This window comes from Mauremys mutica, chromosome 13 (assembly GCF_020497125.1).
Source record: "Mauremys mutica isolate MM-2020 ecotype Southern chromosome 13, ASM2049712v1, whole genome shotgun sequence".
In the NCBI taxonomy this organism is placed as follows: Eukaryota; Metazoa; Chordata; order Testudines; family Geoemydidae; genus Mauremys; species Mauremys mutica.
In genome coordinates, this window is record NC_059084.1 from 43953161 (window position 1) to 43974016 (window position 20856).

A 20856-nucleotide genomic window follows, 5' to 3' on the forward strand; every position below is an offset into this window, starting at 1 on the left:
CTCAATGCAAGGTGGAAACAGATTGTTTAGCATAAGAAGTTAACACATATTTTCAAGTGACCATTCAAGCTGAAGTGGCCTGTTAACACCTCTTCAGTAATAGTGGGAGAAAGAGGGTGGAAAAGGTGTGGGGGAAAGGGGTTTGGTGGGTTACAGATTGTTGTAATAAGCCATAAATCCAGTGTATCTATTCATGTCATGATTTTTTAGTGTCTAGCAAAGTTATGAATTTAAGCTCCCAGGCTCATCTTTTGCAAATGTTGTGCAGGTTTCCTTTGAAGATGAGGACCAAGAGGTCCTGGAGTGATCATTAGGTGAAGAGTGTTCGCCCCTGGCCGGGTGATAAGGTCTTTCTGTCTTTCATCATTTTTCTGTGTGAGTTCATTCGAGGGTGATGGTCTCATTTCACCCACCTACTGTTATTGGGGCATTTAGTGCACTGGATGAGGGAAGTCACATGTTGTGATGGGCATGTGTATGACCCACGGATCTTGAAAGGTGCGTTGTGGGAGGGGGTGTTGATCATTGTAGCAGTGGAGATGTGTCTGCAAGTTTTGGTCTGGTGGGTCTGATGCTACTTTGAGTTGGTGGGTCCTGGTCTGTGCAGAGCTTGCTTCTGATGATGAACACGGAGAGAAATATGTGCTAAGTACTTATGCTAAACAATCTGTTCCATTTTGTACTTAGCTGTAACACCCTGAGAACCTTTCCCAGACCTGAAGAGGAACTTTGTGTAAGTTTTTGTCTCTCTCACCAACAACAGTTGGTCCAATAAAAGATATCCCCTCATAGACCTTGTCTCCTTTTGATCAGATTATAACTTTGGCTGATAACGGTAACAGTGTTGATGTTATGTGCTTATAATTCTGGAAGTCATTTGACTTGGTACCACACATGTTGATTAAAAAACAAGAACTATGTAAAATTACCATGGCCCACATAGTATAGGTTAAAAACTGGCTAAATGATAGATCTCAAAATGTAATTGTAAATGTGGAGTCATCACCAAATGGATGTTTCTTGTGGGCTCAGGGTTCTGTTCTTGTCCTATGCAATTTACCATTTTTATCAATGCCTTGGAAGAAAACTTAAAATCAGTACTGATAATGTTTGCAGATGACTCAAAAATTGGGGGAGTGATAAATAATGAAGAGGCAGGTCACCAATACAGAGTGATCTGGATTGTTTGGGTAAGCTGGGAGCAAGCAAACAATATGCATTTTAATATAGCTCAGTGTATACCTCTAGGAACAAAGAACATTGGCCATATTTACAGACTGTCTCCTGGGAAGCAGGGACTCTGCGAAAGATTTGGGGGTCAAGGTGAACATGAGTTCTCAGTGCAATGCTGTGGCCAAAAGATCCAGTGTGATCCCGGGATGCACAAACAGGGGAGTCTTGAGTAGGAGCACAGAGATTATTTTACCTCTGGATTTGGTCCTGGTGCAACTGTCGCTGGAACCCTGTGCACAGATTAGGGGCCCAGAATTCAAGAAGGATGATGATAAGTTGGAGAGGGCTCAGAACAGTCATGAGAATGATTAAAGGATTGGAAACCTGCCTTCAAGTGATAGACTCAAGAAGCTCCATCTATTTAGTTTAACAAAGAGAAGGTGAAGGGGTGACATGATTACAGTCTATAAGTACCTACATGGGGAAGAAATATTTAATAATGGCTTCTTCAGTCTAGCAGAGAAAGGTTGAACACTTATAGGAAATGTTGTATCTTGCCCATCACTTTTCCATCAGATGTCTGGATAGTTAAGTCCCTTCCCCTCCCTCCATCTGCCCTCTTTACTTGTTCATTTCACATGGTGGTCTGTGGCCTCTGGAATCAGAGCTGGCTCCAGGAACCAGCGCAGGAAGCAGGTGCTTGGGGCAGCCAATGGAAAGGGGCAGCACGTCCGGGTCTTCGGTGGCAATTCGTGGCGGGTCCCTCAGTCTCTCTTGGAGGGAAGGACCCGCTGCCGAATTGCCGCCGATGAATGAAGCAGTGCGGTAGAGCAGCCGCCAAAGTGCCGCGGATCACGGAAACCCCTCCCCCCTTCCCTTTCTCTTCGCCGCTTGGGGCAGCAAAAAAGCTGGAGCCGGCCCTATCTGGAATCAACACAGAGTTTTATGAAATCCCACCCCTGTGAGTGTTTCCTTCCCTGCTGGATCTCTGTCAATCAGGAGAGGGGCGCCCCAGCCACTCAGCGGTTAAACCCGGCAGTCTGAGTTGTCTGTCAGACCAGGGCAGTAGGAATAACCGATGACTAGGATCCAGCCTCTCTATTTGCATCTGCCTGTGCTGTCAGTGGCATTGGGGAATGTGAGATGGGGCTTTTCCCATCTGGTTACGGGCTCCAGGGGACTGGCTGGCTCAGGGAATGGGATACAAAAGCTCCGTTAATGCTGCAGCATCTGAGCTGAGGCCTGCAATCGGGCGTGGGTTCCCAAGTTCAGAGCAAACTTTTTCAATGTTATAAAGCAAAACGTACATGTTTCCCATAGCCTGGAACATAGGTACCGACTTCCCCTCTAGCCGGGGGATGCTTGACTCTCCGTCCGGCCCCAGCTCCCGCCCCCACTCCACCCCTTCCCCTAAGCCCCGCCCCTGCCCCACTTCTTCCACCCCTGCTCTGCCCCCACCCTGCCTCTTTCTGCCCCGTCCCTCCCAGAGCCTCCTGCGTGCTGTGAAACAGATGTTTGCAGCGGACGGGAGGCCCTGGGAGGGACGGGGAGGAGTTGATCAGCAGGGCTGGTGGTGGGCGAGAGGCGCTGGAGGGAGGGAGGAATGGCGGGAGCTTGGCTGCTGGTGGGTGCTAAGGTGATCAGATCTCCTGATTTTATAGGGACAGTCCCGATATTAGGGGCTTTGTCTTATACAGGTGTCTATTACCCCCCACCCCCATCCTGATTTTTCACATTTGCTATTTGGTCACCTTAGTGGGTGCTGAGCACCCACTAATTTTTCTCCGTGGGTGCTCCAGCCCCAGAGCACCCATAGAGTTGGCAGCTATGGCCTGGAATCAGGACCTGCTCCAGACCCCAGCTCGCCAAGCGCGTGCTTGGGGTGGCATGCCGCGGGGGGTGCTCTGCCAGTCACCGGGAGGGCGGCAGGTGGCTCCGGTGGACGTCCCGCAGGCATGCCTGTGGATGCTCCACCAGAGCCGCGGGACCAGCGGACCCTCCGCAGGCACGTCTGCAGGAGGTCCACCGGAGCCACGGGACCGGCGACCGCCAGAGCGCCCCCCGCAGCGTGCCGCCGTGCTTGGGGCGGCAAAATTGCTAGAGCCGCCCCTGCCTGGAATAGAGACATTGCACGTGAGGTTAATGCAGGCAGCAACTTCCAAGCACTGCATAGAGTCTGAACACTAAATGGGCTCTTGTAAGACTGTCATAGGTCTCACCCCCACTCTGAACTTTAGGGTAGAGATGTGGGGACCTGCATGCACACCTGTAAACTTAACTACCAGCTTAGATCTGGTCTCGCTGCCACCATCCAGATTTCTGAGTACCTGGAAAACTCTCTTTCCCCCTCAAACCCTTCCCCTCCCTGGGTAGCCTTGAGAGACTTCTCCACCAATTCCCTGGTGAGTCCAGATCCAATTCCCTTGGATCTAAAAAAACAGGGGAAAAATCAATCAGGTTCTTAAAAAGAAGGCTTTTAAATAAAGACAAGAAAGGTAAAAGAAGAAGAAAAAAAACCTCTGGAAGACAGCATACCAGCTAATCTCAGAGACAACAGATTTAAAACACAGGATGTTCCCCTGGATATCTCTACAAGCCTAGTGGCATTAGCCATAGGTGTCAGGATAGAGACATTATCCCTGTACTAGGACCTGTAGGCACATCTCAAAGTGAGCACGAGGCTTGACGAGTTATCAGCTTTCAGTAGAGCCCTCACATGCCACCTTTAAGGGGTAAATGCCAGGGAAGCAGTGCCTTAGGTGTAGTGAGTTTGTCAGGGCTGAGACCGGAGTGGCTTGTGAAGGACAGTGAACATGTCACTGGTTGGCACTAACTATCCCTGCCTTTGGGAAGGCAGTGGGGTCTAGTGGTTAGAGTGGGGGGGGTGGTCTGAGAGTCAGGACTCCTTGGTTCTATCCCTGCCTCTGCTGTGTTATTTCCCTCTGGTGCTGCAGAGTTGTAGCTCCCAGCTGTGCGGCATCCCACAGGCTGCAACGTCCCCTTCACGTGGTCACAGACTCAGGTGGGGGCTTCTCAGAAACCCTCCCGCCACAGTTGCTGTGATTGGGGCCGATGGCTGCTCTGCCCACCCCCCACCCTGCTCACGACTGGGCCACCCTGAGAAAGATCAAAGGGCCATGTTCCCACCCTCTCCACTGAAATCAGTGGCTGTCATCCACAGCCCCCACCACAGAGACACGGGCAGGGAGCTGGGCGATGATGAGGCCAGGTGAGTAAAAGCCCTAGATGTGCACAGCTGTGAGCTGGCACCCAGATCAATGTTGGATCCTGTGAAACATGTCTCCTCCGAGGTCGTTTCCATCCAGTGGTGCATCATCCACTCAGCTGTGAAGGGACCCAGGCATGCAGTAGATGCACAGCTGTCCTTCCCCCCAGCCCATATGGTTGGCTGTGGTTGAAAACTCAGACACATGAGTCCTGCATTTAGATGAGTGTGTGGGTGACTCTGAGGTTTCCTGCCTCCCTGATCCCCCCAAAATGAGTTTATAAAGTCCCCAGGCCTGAGGCAGCTGCACCATCCCAGTACTGACTGCAAACATGCACTTGCAGATCTTGCTTCTGCTCCCCATGGCCTTTCTCCTGCCCCCCAGGACTTGGGCTGGTAAGTACAGCTGGGATTGGGTTCATTGGTTGGTATCTAGGGGCCTGTGACAGTCTGTACCCCTATGATCACCCCTTTTACAGAACTATGATTGCTTTTATACAGAACACATCTTGTGAGGTATCATCTAAAAACTCATAATTTGCTGATCATTATTGTCCTGGTAAAATATGTGTGGCATCAAAAGTTATAAGATTTTACTGTATGGTGTTACTAAATCATGTTCCAGGTCTGGAGAGCAGTCACACACCAGTTCACCAGAGACAAAAGGCTAGCCGATGCCTCAGCGATGTGTCAACAAAATCAAATGGTCCATTACCTGGTTAAATGGCCATTCTTTGTCAGGAAAGAGGATATAAGTGAAAAGTATTACAACTTGATGAACAAAGAGCTTGGGGTTCCTGTCTACAGAGTTTCTGTTTCCTCAAACCCAGCTAGAGACATTTCTTGAGGAAGAGAAGGAACTAGAACGGGGAGAAGCAGCCCCAAATGATCTCTCCCTTTCTCTCTCCCCATGACAATCACAAAGCTGAAAGAACAAAGAGAGCACCATTGGATTGGGTGAAGGATCCTGCCTGAAGGAAATTCAGCCAATAAGATTGTCAGTGCCCATCCATCTGGGGGATACCTGGCCTAAACTGGGGTGACATGGGTCCCCAATGCCATTATTTTACAGCTGTGCAATTACTGACCCATTCCTGGTGCCGTTGGTACCGATTCTCCACCCAGCAAGGTAAGAGCTTTAGATTTACCCTTCGGCCCCATGGGGTGTCCAGTCTGAGCAGAGCTGATGGGGGGGCAGAGATCCAGGCACAGGGATCCCCCAGGGAGAGCATCACAGGGGTGGGGTGAGGCTGGGGGGACTCCCCTTCGGGATGGGGAGCTCAATCCCTGCCCTGCTCAGGGAGACGATGGGGCTGTTTATAGGAACCTGGTCTCCTGCCAAGGTGACATCATCAGGGGAAAGAAAGCGAAGCCCCACTCCAGACCCTGCATCGCCTGTCTGTCTATAAGATGTGGAAACAGGAAGTACATCTGTGGAGGGTTCCTGGTGGCGGAGAACTTTGTGCTGACGGCCACTCACTGCAATGGAGAGTAAGTGCCTCTGTGCAGATCGAGAGTTAGCAGGTGACGGGGGTGTCAGGAATCCTGGCACTGTTGTAGGTTGCAGGGAAGGAGCAGTTAGTACAGGGGTAGGCAACCGATGGCACGGGTGCCGAAGGCGGCACGCGAGCTGGTTTTCAGTGGCACTCACACTGCCCGGATCCTGGCCGCCAGTTCGGGGGGCTCTGCATTTTAATTTAATTTTAAATGAAGCTTCTTAAACTTTTTAAAAACCTTATTTACTTTACATACAACAATAGTTTAGTCATATATTATAGACTGATAGAAAGAGACCTTCTAAAAATGTTAAAATGTATGACTGGCATGCGAAACCTTAAATTAGAGTGAATAAATGAAGACTTGGCACAGCACTTCTGAAAGGTTGCCGACCCCCTGCGTTAGTAGGAGAGGCTGGGAGAGCAGAGCCCAGAGGTCTGATCTGCTCATGGGGCATTGGTGTGTCTGTAGGGGCCTGTGCAAACCATGGCCCAGCTCCAGCGCTGGGTAAATCAATGGAACTGCGGCCCAGCTGGGGTGTGGCCCGTTGCCCAGATCGGGGCAGGGAGGGGCTCACAGCCTCAGGATGGCTATGTGGGGCTCTGGGCTGGGGGGAGCTGGGCATAGAGCCCTGTGTGGATCTAGCTGGGCTGCAGGGGAGCTGAGATCCAGGGGCTGGGAGGACAACGGGGAGTGAAGCAGCTCAGGGGATCGGCACAAGGGACAGGGGAGACACAGGCTGGGACCCCAACACCACTGGGCAGGGACTTTGTGCCACAAACAGAGCCCACTAGAAAGGAGAGGCCCCTTGTGCCATTCCCCCTGCGACCCTAAGTCAGCCAGTCCCCAGCCCTGGGGCCGGATCACAGCTGGCAATGTGCACAGTGGTAGATACGCTTTTCCAGGCCAGCAGCTGAGTCTGGGATCATGGCCTGAGAGTTCCAGGCTGCCCTGTCCCCTCCATATCACTGTTCATGTGACAGACTCACATTTGCCCATCCCCCACCTCACGTACACTCCTGCCCCTGACGCCCCGTGTATTGCTCTTGGCTTTTACAGCGAGATTATTGTCAACCTGGGAGCCCATAACATAAAACTGTGGGAATGGAACTGACAAAAGCTCCCCGTGTGCCACCAGATACCTCACCTACAACACGACAAGAAGACTTATAACAATGACATCATGCTGCTGCAGGTACCACCCCATCCGATCACCCCACCCTCACCGAGACCATGATTATGGGTTTTGCTGGGGATTGGGATGCGTCTCTGTGTTCTTGAGTGTGACCCTCACATTGATCTTCATCGTTCTTGTGTCTCGGCTGGTGAAGAGAGCGAAGCTGAACAGATGGGTGAAAACCATTGACCTGCCCTGTGCCAATGAGACAGTAGAGGCAGGAACCATGTGCAGCGTCGCTGGTTGGGCCAGGACTATAGCACAGAATAATTTAACCCAGGCCACCACACTCCACACGGTGGATGTGGAGGTGCTGGAGGATGACAAGTGCATCTTTCGTCACTATAACACCTTCACAGTAATGGGGCGGGGGGGACCCAGAGAAGGGCAAAGACTCTGCAAAGGTAAATCTGTTCCTGGCTTCAAGCTCTCTTGATAAGTCATTATTATTAATGAGGCTGTTAGTGTTGCAGTCGAGTCTACAAGTGGCTATTGGGCATCAGGCCCCACTGTGCTAGGTGCTGTACAAATGAATGGGAAAATAACTGGTCTTTTCTCAGGGGGAGGCAGAGAGCAGCTGGATAGGGGAGTGGGTGTGGCATTGAAACCAGCAGGGCTGTGGGGGGACCAATCAGAGACGGGGGGAACACTGAAGCCAGATGCACGGGGGTGGGGGGTCACTGAGCTGCCCATCAGTGGGAAATGACTCACTGAGCTGTTCTCCATCTGTGACTTGTTTCATTTTGCAGGGTGACTCTGGCAGTCTCCTGGTGTGTGGTCAAACAGCCTAGGGCATCGTCTCTTAGGGATCCGAGGATGGGACCCCCCCCTCCCCCTGGAGTGTACACAAGAGTCTCCACCTTCATCCCCTGGATACAAGAGATGATGAGGAGGCTGCAGCTTTGAGCCGTTCCAGGAATCACTGCACGGGCCAGAGCTGCATCACTTCTGTCCTTTGGAGAGACCCAGACATAGGGCCTGCTTTGCCGAAGGGCTGCGACCCCGCAGGCTGAGTCCCCCCAGCCATGGCTCTGCTCAGGCAGCACCCATCCCATGAGCATCAATGCAGGGAGCCTAGGGGATTTAGAAGCCAGGTTCAAGGCCAGCTCCTGTCAGCTCCCTTGGGAATCCCCACCCTTAGGCTGCCTCTTCGCTAGGGAAACAGCTGGGTTATTTCCCCTGGGGCAACAGATACGAGCCAAATCCTGGGGAAGACTCCGTGATTTGTAGCTCTTCTCTGTTACAGCCGGTTGAGTGACCGTTTATGGGAGATCCTCGTCATTACCTGACCTGCTAAATCATGTTAAAACTGCAGCCTGCCCTGTCCTCACTGGGCCTTTCATAGCCCATGTGTTAGTTCCTGCTGGGGGGGGGGGGCACTTTTCCTGTTCCAAACACCTGTTCCCAGGGTCGGCAAGGCCAGCGGGAAGGGAACTCAGCAAAGGCTGCACTGAACTGATTGCAGATCAATCCCTGGAGCTGAAGTTACCAAAAAAAGTGATTCTGGGAATGAGCGATCAACATGAGCCTCGAAATCCAGAGCAGCCGGTGCATCTGTCAGGGCCAGGAGGGAATTACCCCTATAGAGGAAGGCTGGGATTGTGGTTAATGCACAAGGCTGGGACCTAGGACACCTGGGTTCAGTGATTTCATGCAGAGTGTCATACTCCTGGGGGAATTCTGCACACAATACTTCAAAATACTGCATATTTTCTTTGTCAAAACAACAAAATAGAATCACACCAATTTCAATTATGTGGTAATTTATTTCAAAATATGTGGCACTATGTATGTCTGTAACAATACGGAGACACAAAAATTGTCCCCCAGCAGTAGAGAGTTAAAGAAACCCCTACGACAACCCAATTCCTGTTTCTCTGCACGCCCCAGAGCCCAGCCCCTCAGCCCAGACAACCACATCCCCTCCTGCCAAAGCCCAGCTGTGTGGCACAGACTGTACTGCACCCCCTACTCCTAGAGCCCAGCCGTGGCCCCCGCCAGCCCAGACACCCCCACCCTCTCCCCCCAGAGCCCAGGGATCCAGAGGGAGAGACAGGCTGATGCTGGGTACGGGGCTTGTACGGAATTTCCTGCCTGCTGCTGCCTTCCTCCAGGGTGTGTTTAGAACTGCAGCCGCGGGAGCCCTCCAGCTCCCTCCCCCTCCCCGCGGCAGTGTCCTCTGTGCGCAAGCTGCGCTCTGCCGGGTCTAGCGGCCCCTTGTGGAGGCCAGCAGCTCTGCAGCCCATTTCTGTCAGGGTGGTTGAGGCAAGACAATTCTGTGCAAACAACATTAATTTCTCTAAAAAGAACAGGAGTACTTGTGGCACCTCAGAGACTAACAAATTTATTTGAGCATAAGCTTTCGTGGGCTACAGCTCACCTCATCGGATGCATAGAATGGAACATATAGTGAGGAGATATATATACACATACAGAGAGCATGAAAAGGTGGGAGTTGTCTTACCAACTCTGAGAGGCCAATTAAGTAAGAGAAAAAACTTTTGAAGTGATAATCAAGATAGCCCAGTATAGACAGTTTGATAAGAAGTGTGAGAATACTTACAAGGGGAGAGCTTATGCTCAAATAAATTTGTTAGTCTCTAAGGTGCCACAAGGACTCCTGTTCTTTTTGCGGATACAGACTAACACGGCTGCTTCTCTGAAACCTGTCATTAATTTCTCTGAAATTCTGCATTGCACAGTGACGCAGAATTCACTCAGGAGTAAGAATGAGAATCTGGTGGATGCCAGGGGGGAATTAACCCCCACCCTCAGGGCTGGAAGAGTCCCTGCCTGCTGGGACAAAGGTGCAAAGGGAATTCCAAGGATAAAAGCAGCCTAAGCAATCAGCTGTCCTGACTCCAGAGGGGCAAATTCTGGGACAAAAGTGGGACAGGATTGAAACTATTCAAGTGACAAAAAATTGAACTGTCTCTTATCCTCATCCATCCATCTATCCCCATCCATTGATTGATCCTGTCCTGATCTATCTCTCTAGCTAATGCCTATCTATCTATCTATCTATCCCCACCAACACCCCCATCAATCTGTCTCACATTCATATCTGTCCATCCAGGTCTTGCCATGCTGCCATCCACCTATTCCCATACACACACACGCCTCTCTGTCAATCTCTCTATACTTCCCTCCCCTCCGCCCCCACCATGCGATGTCAGAACCAGGTTTCATCTCTTTCATCTCTACAGGGTGTGGGGACTGGCTGGCTCAGGAAAGTTGAGAATTAGACACATTATTTCCCCCCCCCCCTCATTGAGGGGTTGGTGGGAAATGATGCTATCACAGATGGAGAGGGGTGTCTGGTCTCTCTGACCCACATCCTTTCCCCTGGCTCATACTCACACTCAGGGCGGGAGAGAGTGGAGAAGGATTCATAGCTTCAGAGATTCCCAGGCCAGAAGGGACCATTGTGATCACCTAGGCTGAGCTCCTGTATCACACAGGGCAGAGACCTGCCCCACAATGATCCTAGAGCAGATCTGTTCAACAAACATCCAACCTTGATTTAAAAATTGCCAGGGATGGAGAATCCACCACAACTCTTGGTAAATTGTTCCAATGGTTAATTACTCTCTCTGTTAAAAATGTTACGCCTCATTTCCAGTCTGCATTTGTCTGATTTCAGCCTCCAGCAATTGAATCACATTAGACCTTCGTCTGCTAGACTGAAGAGCCCTGAATAATATTTGTTGCCCATGTAGATACTTATAGCCTGTCATCAAGGAACTTGGCAACCTTCTCTTCATTAAGTGGGCTCCTTGAGTCTGTAAGGCAGGTTTTCCGTTAATCTTTCTCATGGCTCTTCTTTGAACCCTCTCCAATTTTTCAACATTCTCTTTGATTTGTGGGCCCCAGAACTGGACACAGGATTCCAGCAGCAGCTGCACCAGTGCCACATAAAAAGGTAAAATAATCTCTCTGCTCCGGCTCTAGATTCCCCTGTTTATGCATCCCAAGATCGCATTAGCCCTTTAGGCCACAGCGTCACACTGGGAGCTCATGTTCAGCTGACTATTCACCAAGACCCCCACAACTTTTTCCAGGTCATTGCTTCCCAAGATAGAGTCCCTCATCCTATAAGTATCACCTGTAATCTTTCTTCCTACATGTATACATTTATGTTTAGCCATATTAAAACACTATTATTTTCTTGCACCCAGTTTGCCAAGAAATCCAGATGGCTCTTTATCAGTGATCTGTCCTCTTCATTATTTACCACTCCCCCAATTTTTGTGTCATCTACAAACTTTATCAGTGAGGATGTTTTGTTTTCTTCCAAGTCACTGAAAAAAAGTTAAATAGCACAGGGCCAAGAACAGATCCCTTCAGGACTTCACTAGAAACACTCCTTCGATGATGATTCCCATTTACAATTACGTCTAGAGACCTGACAGTGAGCCGGCTTTTCATCCGTTTCACGTGTGCCAATTGTCTACCCTTCTAGTTTTCAGTCAAAATGCAGGGTACCAAGTGAAACACCTTACAAAAGTCGATGTGTATAAATCAGCACCATTACCTTTACCAGGGGCTCTTTACATTATCCTCTTTTAGTTCCTTATTAATTGAGTCCCATAGCAGCCACTCTGTGTTCCCTAGGAGTGATATCAGACTGACAGGCCTGTCACTACCTGGGTCGTCCTGTTCACACTTTTCTAAATATTGACTCAGCATTAGCTTTCTTCCAGGCTTCTGGAACTTCCCCAGTGCTCTCGGACGTCTTGAAAATTTGCTGCCCCAAAGAGCATCCAATTCAAACAGACACATTCTTCTTATTGTACAGATGGGGAAACTGAGACCAAGGGAGATTGTTTCAAAACCTGCCTAAGGGGTTTGGGTGGCTATCAGTGATCCATGAAAATCCCTGCCTCCCGGGATCCTGGGCAGAGCTGGGAAGAGGTTCCAGATTTCTTGGGTCCCTAATATCTAACCCCCTTGCTGCAGATTAAGCCCATTACTTCTTGTCCTGCCTTCAGTGGACATGGAGAACAATTGACCTGCACCCTCTTTATAACAGCCCTTCACATATTTGAAGACTGTTCTCAGGTCCCACCACCCCTTGGCACCTCTAAGAGGCAAAACTTCTCCACTTGCAAGCACAGAGTCTGAGTGTAGAAAAGAAACTTTTAATGAAAGGAGGGATGTGACCTGACATTAATTAGGGAAAATGCCACAAGCAGGATTCAGAATCATAAAACTGTGAGCAGGACACCCACCCCAGTGTCCATGGGGCAGTGTCTCCTGCCTCATGTTCTTGAGTTCTACAACCAGAAGTTCCTTTACTGTGCCCCTCTCTGCTCCTCACCATAGCCCACTCACAGTGGTTGTCCTTGTCAGAGGTGCATCTGTGTGAGTTCACCTCCCACCCGGGGAAAAAGTCTCCTTGCTTGCTCTGCCATCTGAGTGCTGGTTCTGTCTGGCTGCAACGCCAGCCATGGTTCTGCTCCTCTGGCCGCTTCGCCAGTTCCCACCATCCACCCTCACTAGCCGCTTGCTCGTCGCTCTCACCAGCCGCCTTCTCGCTGGTCACCTTCTCGCTGGTCACTAGCCACTTGCCTCTCTGCTGTGACCTCTGCAGCTCAGTCTCTTGAGGTTCCACCCAACACTTAATGACTGTCAGCTCTTAATGGGGGAACCTGAAGCAGGCTGGGCAGAAATGCTGCCCCACCACAAGTGAGTTCAGCTCTAGTGAGCATTTCACAAGATAAAAAACTCCGAATGGAGCCTATTTAGCTCTGTCTTTGAAGAGTGGGGAGGAACAGATTAAATTAGACTGGGGACCCTTAGGCTGAAGCCACACCTCCTGGCAGGGACACCTGTCCCCACCCTCTCTGACTTTCAAAGGGGTCTGGCATTTGAGCCCCTGGCTTAGCAAGTTGCTTTCAGCTGAGGGTTACCCCCTCAGTCAGGACAGGCTAAGCAAAGTTCTGCTCCCTTTCCTCATAGAATAAAGATAACAACACTGATAACATTTCACCCCCCCTGCATTCAGTACTAAAGTGATTTGAAACCCAACACCAGCCAAAGTTGATAATTTTGAGCAACACAACTTTTGTCTGCCGGATACCTAGGCAGAGTCGGTGTGTTCATGTACATACACTTTGCTCCTGAAGTCTCTCCCCCTCTCAGCCAACTGTCAGGGGTAAGTTCATTCAGACCCTGCTTACACAGGTATCAAAGTTAGGCTGACTGGTCTATAATTCCCTGTGTTCTCTTTGTTCCTCTTTTTAAAGAGAAGTACTATGTTCCCTCTTCTCCAGTCCTCTGGAACCTCACCTGTCCACCAGAGGTTCTTGAAGATAATTGATAACAGTTCTGAGATTTCTTCAGCTAGTTCCTTAAGTACCCTAGGAGGAATGACATCAGGTGCTGCTAAGATGAGTACATCTAACTTATCTAAATATTCTTTAATTTGTTCTTACCCTATTTTGGCTTGTGTCCTTCCCCCTTGCTAATATTAATTGCACAGAGTATCTGGTCTAGGGGTTACAGCCGGGGGATCCTGGGTTCTATTCCTGGCTCTGCTCTGTCATTACCCTTCTGCTGCAGCACAGTCATAGCTCCCATCTGTAGCGTGTCACAGAACCTGCCACATCCCCTTCGCATGAAACCCTCCTGCTACGGTTGGGGTTATCGGGGCTGAGGGTTGGTCTGCCCAGCCCCAGCCTGCTCACAGCTGAGCCACTGTGAGAAAGATCAAAGGGCTCTGTTCTCACCCGCCACTGAGATCAGTCAGTGTCAGCCACAGACCCCTCCACAGAGACACAGGCAGGGAGCTGAGTGTGGATGGGGCCAGGTGAGTAAGAGCCCCAGATGTGCCCAGCTGTGAGCCAGCACCCAGAGCAACCCTGGATCCTGATAGACTCATCCCCACGGGGGTCTTCTCCATCCAGTGGTGCATCATCCATCCAGCTGTGCTGGGACCCAGCTGCCAGGTTGACGCACGGCCTGTCTTTCCCCCCAGCCCATGTGGTTGGTGTGGCTGGAAACTGAGATGTATGAGCCCCACATTCAGAACATTCAGATGAGTGTGTGGGCGACTCTAAGGTTTCCTCCCTTCCATCTTCCCCCAGCTGAGACTATAAAGCCCCCAAGCCTGAGGCTGATGCACCGTCCCTGCTCTGACTCTGAACATGCAGATCCAGATCTTGCTCCTACTCCCCATGGCCTTTCTCCTGCCCCCTGGGGCTCAGGCTGGTAAGTACGGCTGGCAGCGGGGTCCCCTGGGGCTTTGGGGGCAAATGGGGGGTCTGAGGGATGGGGGCGCTGTGGTTGGTGTCTAGGGACCCACTGGAGTGAATGGGCCAGGAGTGGGTGGTGGTGTTCTCAACATCTGGATCAATGCAGAGCTGGACAGCAGCTGCTGGGGCTGCATCCAATGGACCTCAGTCCCAATGGGTGCCAGATGAGGGCAGGGCAGCTGTGCACAGCTGGGGAGTGGGGTTGCCAGCACTGGGGGTGACAAAGTTGCTTCTGCTGGAGTGTTCCATGTGCGCCTGCTCTGATCCCTCACCTCATCTCTCCCCGGGCTTGCAGGGAAGATCATCGGGGGCCAGGTAGCCAAGCCGCATTCCCGCCCCTACATGGCCTATCTCAAGAGAAAAACCTGTGAGGGTGAAGCGACGTGTGGGGGGTTCCTCGTGCGGGAGGATTTTGTGCTGACAGCTGCCCACTGTGCCGATGGGTAAGAACTATCTCTGCTCTCCGGTGTCTCCCTGATCCTAGAACCCAGATGTGCAGGGATCCAACCGGGCAGGGATCCAGCTGTGCAGCACCCTGAGATGTTCAGGGATTTAGCAGTGCAGAGATCCAGCCATGCAGCATCCATTGGGCTGTGCAGGGCTCCTTTTGTGCAGGTGTGCAGCAGCCCCCCCCCTTACTTTAATGTTTTTCTGTGTGAAAGGCAAACAGAAGACTAACGTAATTTAACACATTACAATTCATTTAATTTGTTCGATATCAGTTGTCGTTATTTAGTATCTGCATCATGGTGGCATTTGGTGGCAGGTCTCTGACCTGTGTTCTCCAGAGGGGCAGACCAGACAATCGCATGGTCCCTCCTGGCCTTGGAATCTAGGAAACTTGAGGATCTGACTGAGATCAGGGCCCCCATTGTGCCAGGCACTGCACAGACCCCACCCCGAATCAGTGCTCCATTGTGCCAGGCACTGCACAGACCCCGACCGAGATGGGTGACCTAAGAGTAAGAGAAAGAGACAGATGACAATTGTTATGAGGGAGCAATCCCACACTGAGCCCCTGCCCCACTCCCTGCAGCACGGCACCCCCTACTGATCCTCCCTGTCATACCCACTGCAGCACAGAGCTCCCTAGCACCCACAGGTGCTCCAAGGACCTCCAGTTCTAGCTCAAGAGACATCACCGTGCTCCTTGGAGCCCACAATGTCCATCAAGATGAGGAGACCCAACAACGAGTCTCTGTGCAGCGGAAGATCCCCCATCCCAGATACAACAAAACGAGCCATGAGAACGACCTGATGCTGCTGCAGGTACCTGCCCCCGCAGCCCCCAGTGCCCACCCTGGCCTGGCTCCCATCCGGGAAGAGCGCTGACCCCTCTGCCCTTCCCCCTATTGCAGCTGGCGGAGCCGGCGGAGCTGACCGATGCCATATCCACCATCCCGCTGCCCCAGGCTGGCCGCACTGTGGATCCGGGGTCTGTGTGTAGTGTGGCAGGATGGGGCAAGACCAAACGCCATGCTATGCGAACCAGCAGCAAACTCCATGAGGTGGAGCTGGAGGTGATGTCAGACGAGACCTGCCAGGAGGACAGGCTGCTCCAACACTACTACAAGCCCCCGAAGATGATGTGTGTGGGGGACCCTGCCGAGGACAAGGCCTCATTCTCGGTAAATGCCCAGTCCCTGGGGGGTGGCTGGGCTGGGAGCTTCCCCAAGAGGCTAAGGGAGTTAGGGGATCAGTTAGAGTGACATTCAATGGGTAACACTGAGACTGGGATCTGTCTGTCTGTCCATCTCCATATACTGACTATCTAGCTAGCTAGCTAGCTAGCCAGCCAGGTGGGGCAGTGAGGGACTGCAATCCCTGCTATAGAGTAGCTCAGAGAGGACAGATCAATACTGTGCTTTGAGCTCGTATTCACCTTCTACCTGCTTTGATTTCTCAGGGCGACTCCGGGGGCCCCCTGGTGTGTGACAGGACGGCTCAGGGCATCGTCTCCTTAGGCAAAAGTGATGGGTCCCCCCCGAGGGTGTTCACCAAGGTCTCTGCATACATCCCCTGGATCAAGAAAACAATGAGGGGGTCTCAGCGGCCCAGGGTCCCACGCTGAAAGCCCTGCGTCCCTTCACTGATGGGGGCAGAATTGGGTGTGGGGAGTTCTGAGTATGAAAGAGTCCATCCCCCTCCCCCGAACGGTGGTGCCAAGCCCAATGGGTGCTTGAATACAAGCCCAGCTTCTCACTCCCCCACGTAATAAAATCCTACATGAGAAGAGACTCTTTGGGGAATCATTGTCTGTCTGTATTTTGGCGCCCCCTGAGGGTGAGTGCCCTGCACTGCCATCCTGGACCCCTAGGTCCTGTTCCCCAGCCCAGGGTATGGCTACACTGGCGATTTGCAGCGCTGGAAAGCCTCCACCAGCGCTGCAATTAGTAAGTGGCCACACCTGCAGGGCACTTCCAGCGCTGCAACTCCCTGGCTGCAGCGCTGGCCGTACACCTCACTCAGCATGGGGAATAAGGATTCCAGCGCTGGTGCTGCAGCGCTGGTCATCAAGTGTGGCCACACAACAGCGCTGTGATTGGCCTCCAGGGTATAAGGTGTATCCCAGAATGCTTTTATAAATTACTCTCTTTGTTTTGTTATGCAGCCTCTCTTTGTTTTGTTGTGAACGAGCTCCGATCGGAGCTCCGTTGCCGCTTATCTAAAAAACAAACAGAGCTCCTGTTTGCTGTGATCATCTGTACCTGGCTGTAAACAATCAAATGAGAGGCAGGCAGGGAGAGTGAATGAAACAGCGGGAAGTTGTGTTGGCTGCAGGCTGTTTGCAATTAAGAGTTAAGACTAAGGGGTTGGAAACATGTTCTGATTTTTCAAGCCAGGAAGCTAAACACACAGTGTTGGCTCCAAAAATCCCCTCTCTCTCTCCCCCCGCTCCCTGTCACACTAGACCCCACCCCACCCCCCTCTTTTGAAAAGCACGTTGCGGCCACTTGAATGCTGGGATAGCTGCCCATAGTGCATCGTTCCCAACAGCGCTGCGAATGCTGCAAATGTGGCCACACACCAGCGCTGGTAGCTGTGAGTGTGGCCACACACCAGCGCTGCTCCTACACAGCTGGATGACCAGCGCTGCAAACTACCAGCGCTTCAAACCGTAAGTGTAGCCATACCCTGGTCTCTCCTCTTAGGAGCTGTAGGGCCCCCTGAGGGTGTGTGCCCTACACTGATGTCCTGGATGCCTGGGTCCCATCCCATCTCACAGTCTCTGCCTGCCAGGGAATGGGAGCTCTGGGGCCCCTTAGGAATGACTGCCCTGCACTGCTGTCCTGGATACCTGGGTCCCAGTCTCTGTACAGCATTTGCCTTGTACCATCCACAGTACGTCTCCTTCCTGACACCAATTTTCAAAGGCAAGACCCAATTTTATCCCCCTGCCTTTCCACTCCCCCACCACACATGAAGGTTCATGAAGGGCAGCACTGACTCGGCCTCAGCCATGTACCCCAAAGGACAAGCTGGGAGCTGGGTGTGATGAATGTGGGACTATTGGTCATGTTTTTATGATGCCTGGTCATGCCTCAGTTTCTCTTCTCTGCTTTGCATTGCTGGCCATTGAGACTAAAGGGTTAAAAAGCTGCTCTTGGGATAAAGCAGAAGCCACAAGGTGCTGGGACATGTCACCATCTGGGGGTGGCATGAATGGGTCAGTGACCAGTGGCTGAACCCGACCCAGACCATTGGAGGAGCTGGAAAGGCAACGGCAGTTCCACCCACTCACGATGGGAAATCCTGGCAGGCCATGCAGGATGGCTCAGCAGGAGGACAATGGCCCAGATGTGCTGAGGGGCTCGGGAGAGAGTTGGCCCTTGCAGAGGCCTGGGGGCTCTCCCCTGGGACAGACAAAGAAACAAGGACGGGGAGAGGGAGCAGAACCGGGGTGAGCCCAGCTTGGCTGGCTCCTTGCACTAGCGGGGCCAGATGGACTATGCCTAAACCTTGGCTTGTCCAGGCCAAGCCGAGGACATCCCCAGTCTGGGTTCAGTCCAGGAAACCAGTCAGCCCAGCTCTCTTTGGAAAAGGCAGCTGGGTGTCACTGCCCATCCCGGCTGGGGCGCACGGGTCCCTGGGGAGCGTAGACACCTCCGAGCAGGAGTCTCTCTCAGGCAGAGCTCACGGTGTGATGCAGGGGGGCTGGAGTCCAGGGGCTCAGTCTCGGAGGCAGTGAGACCCCAGGGCCCATTCTGAAGGCAGTGTGGCACCCTTGGGGGACCGGCACAGTGATAGGGATATGCCGAGCGGCGGTTGGAGAGTCGGGGCACAGCAGAGATCCTGTGGAGGCGTGACACCGGGTGGAGGGGAAACACACAGGCCGGTCTGGCACGGCCCTGGCGGTGGAGGTGCCTCAGAGGGGGATGTGGAGCCCCCGGGAGAGGGAAGCATGGCAACAAAAGTGAGTGCTGGGCCCCAGATGTGCACAGCCCTAGGAGTCAATGGGCCAGACCCTGTGCGGGTGTGAATGGGCCGTAGCCCCACTGGGGTCGATGGGCCAGATGCCAGCTGGGGTTAGTGGGGTGCAGCAGTGCAATAACCCACAGTGTGACTATCGGCGGTTAGGGGTCTCCCCTCCCAAGCGGTGGGAGACCCCCACGGTGTTTGTTACACGGCCAGAGACAGACTCTGTTTAATAGGAATTGCCCTCAATACAGAGATGGAAACACCGTGAATTTGGGATGGTTTCTACCCAGGGGCGGCTCTAGGCACCAGCAAAACAAGCTGGTGCCTAGGGCGGCAAATTATAGGGGGTGGCAAAAGGCTGTGGCCCCAGCTCATCCTGCTGCTGCGAGCCGAGGAGCAGCCTGTCCCCTGCAGCCGGGGCAGGGCCGCGCTACCGGCTCCGCTTGGGGGAGAGGGGGGGCCCCTTACTGGTAGCGCGGGCCCGCCTGGCTGCAGAAGACGGGCCGCTCCTCCTCCGCTTGTTCGCGCCCAGGTCCTAAACAGCGCGGCAGCAGCTTGGCTTCGGGGGGGGCTGAGCTCCACCCCGCTCAGAGCCGCGTGTTGAGGGGGTGGGCTGCGAGCTCCGGGCCAAGCGGAGGCAGCTGAGCTCAGCCCGGAGCTCGCAGCCCCGCCCCTCACCACCGGCGCTGAGCGGGGAAGAGCTCAGCCCCCTCCGGAGCCATGCGGCTGCCTCGCTGGGCAGGGCCGCTCCTCGAGGCGCGCAGTGAGCCGGGGTAAGCAGCCGGGGCCGGGGGGTTGGCTAAGGGGCAGGGAGTCCCGGGGACACTCAGGGGGCACAGGTTCTGTGAGGGGGGGCGGTCCATGTGGGCCAGGGAAGGGGGGGTTGGATTGGGGGGGTCTCAGGGAGGTGGTTGTCAGGCACCCCCTGACCCCATTACCCCCCAGGCCCAGCCCTGACCCCCAGCTCCAAGCCCAGCCCCTCTGAGGTGGGCATCCCCCCAAACCCATCCTCCCCACCCAGCCCTGACCCCCAGCTCCAAGCCCAGCCCCTTGGACCTGGGCACCCCCCCGGCCCCATCCCCCCCACAGCCCCGACCCCCAGCACTGAGCCCAGCCCCTCTGAGCTGGACACCCCCCTGACCCCATTCCCCCCACAGCCCTGACCCCCAGCTCCGAGCCCAGCCCCTCTGATCCGGACACCCCCCTGTACCCATTCCCCCCACAGCCCTGACCTCCAGCTCTGAGCCCAGCCCCTCTGAGCTGGACACCCCCCTGACCCCATTCCCCCCACAGCCCTGACCCCCAGCTCCGAGCCCAGCTGCTCTGAGGTGGGCACCCCCGACCCCATCCCCCACAGCCCTGACCCCCAGCTCCAAGCCCAGCCCCTGTGAGCCGGGCACCCCCCAGAGCTCAGCTCCCCACCCAGCCCTGGGCAACAGCAGCACCACCTCCAGGCAGTGACAGCCCATTGGCACCAACCATCACCATCACCCAGCAACAGCCCATTATGTAATTGCAAATGTATACAGACCAGTAAAGCATTTAATGTTTTTAAATAATGTATTTGGTGTACTTTCAAATTATTACAAATTAATTTTCACTAGTTATTTTTTACATTTCCAAATACATGTTACTATAGTATTGCAACTTTTTTTAATGGAAGGGGCCCCCAAAATTGCTTTGCCCCAGGCCCCCTGAATCCTCTGGGCGGCCCTGCCCAGTGTGTGTGAGGAGCCGGGGAGAGAGGGAAACGGGGTCTCCTGGAGCCGAGCCTGGGCTGCGATGGCGGCGAGGGGCTCCTGGAGTGTGTGAGGAGGTGAGCGGCCGGCTGGGTTCGTCGGTGCTGAGCTGGTAGCCCCGCAGCCGGAGATCCTCGCCTTCCCTCCTGCCGGGGCTGGGCCAGGGCACTGTGAGGCTGAAGAGCAGCAGGTCCAGGGGGCTCTCCAGGTCCTCGGCCGCCAGCATGTCTGGGGTGAGGGCGGTGAGCGCGAACTGATCCACCTTGGCCACCAGCAGTGCTGCGAAGCCCAGGGAGGGGGCCGTGTTCTTTGCGCCACCCCGTAGCTGCGCCGCCACCTGGAAGTACTCCCGCTCCGCGCCGCCCAGCA

The 20856-nt window shown here is 53.4% G+C and overlaps 1 protein-coding gene and 1 pseudogene across 1 annotated transcript; both read left to right on the plus strand.

Moving 5' to 3' along the window:
• The first annotated feature begins 4731 nt into the window (after positions 1-4731).
• Positions 4732-7979, plus strand: LOC123347438 (annotated as a pseudogene).
• A 6242-nt stretch (positions 7980-14221) lies between these two features.
• LOC123347439 (mast cell protease 1A-like) lies at positions 14222-16400 on the plus strand. Its single transcript, XM_044984857.1, has 5 exons — positions 14222-14285; positions 14625-14772; positions 15463-15598; positions 15688-15957; positions 16236-16400. Exons 1-5 carry the CDS (start codon positions 14222-14224, stop codon positions 16398-16400), a joined length of 783 nt encoding a protein of 260 aa, XP_044840792.1.
• Positions 16401-20856: the final 4456 nt, after the last annotated feature.

Coding starts and splice junctions, on each gene's coding strand:
- LOC123347439 (XM_044984857.1), top strand. CDS start 14,222: ATGCAGATCCAGATCTTGCTCCTACTCCCCATGGCCTTTCTCCTGCCC. Junction 14,286..14,624: donor GCCCCCTGGGGCTCAGGCTG/GTAAGTACGGCT, acceptor CCGGGCTTGCAG/GGAAGATCATCGGGGGCCAG. Junction 15,599..15,687: donor ACGACCTGATGCTGCTGCAG/GTACCTGCCCCC, acceptor CCCCTATTGCAG/CTGGCGGAGCCGGCGGAGCT.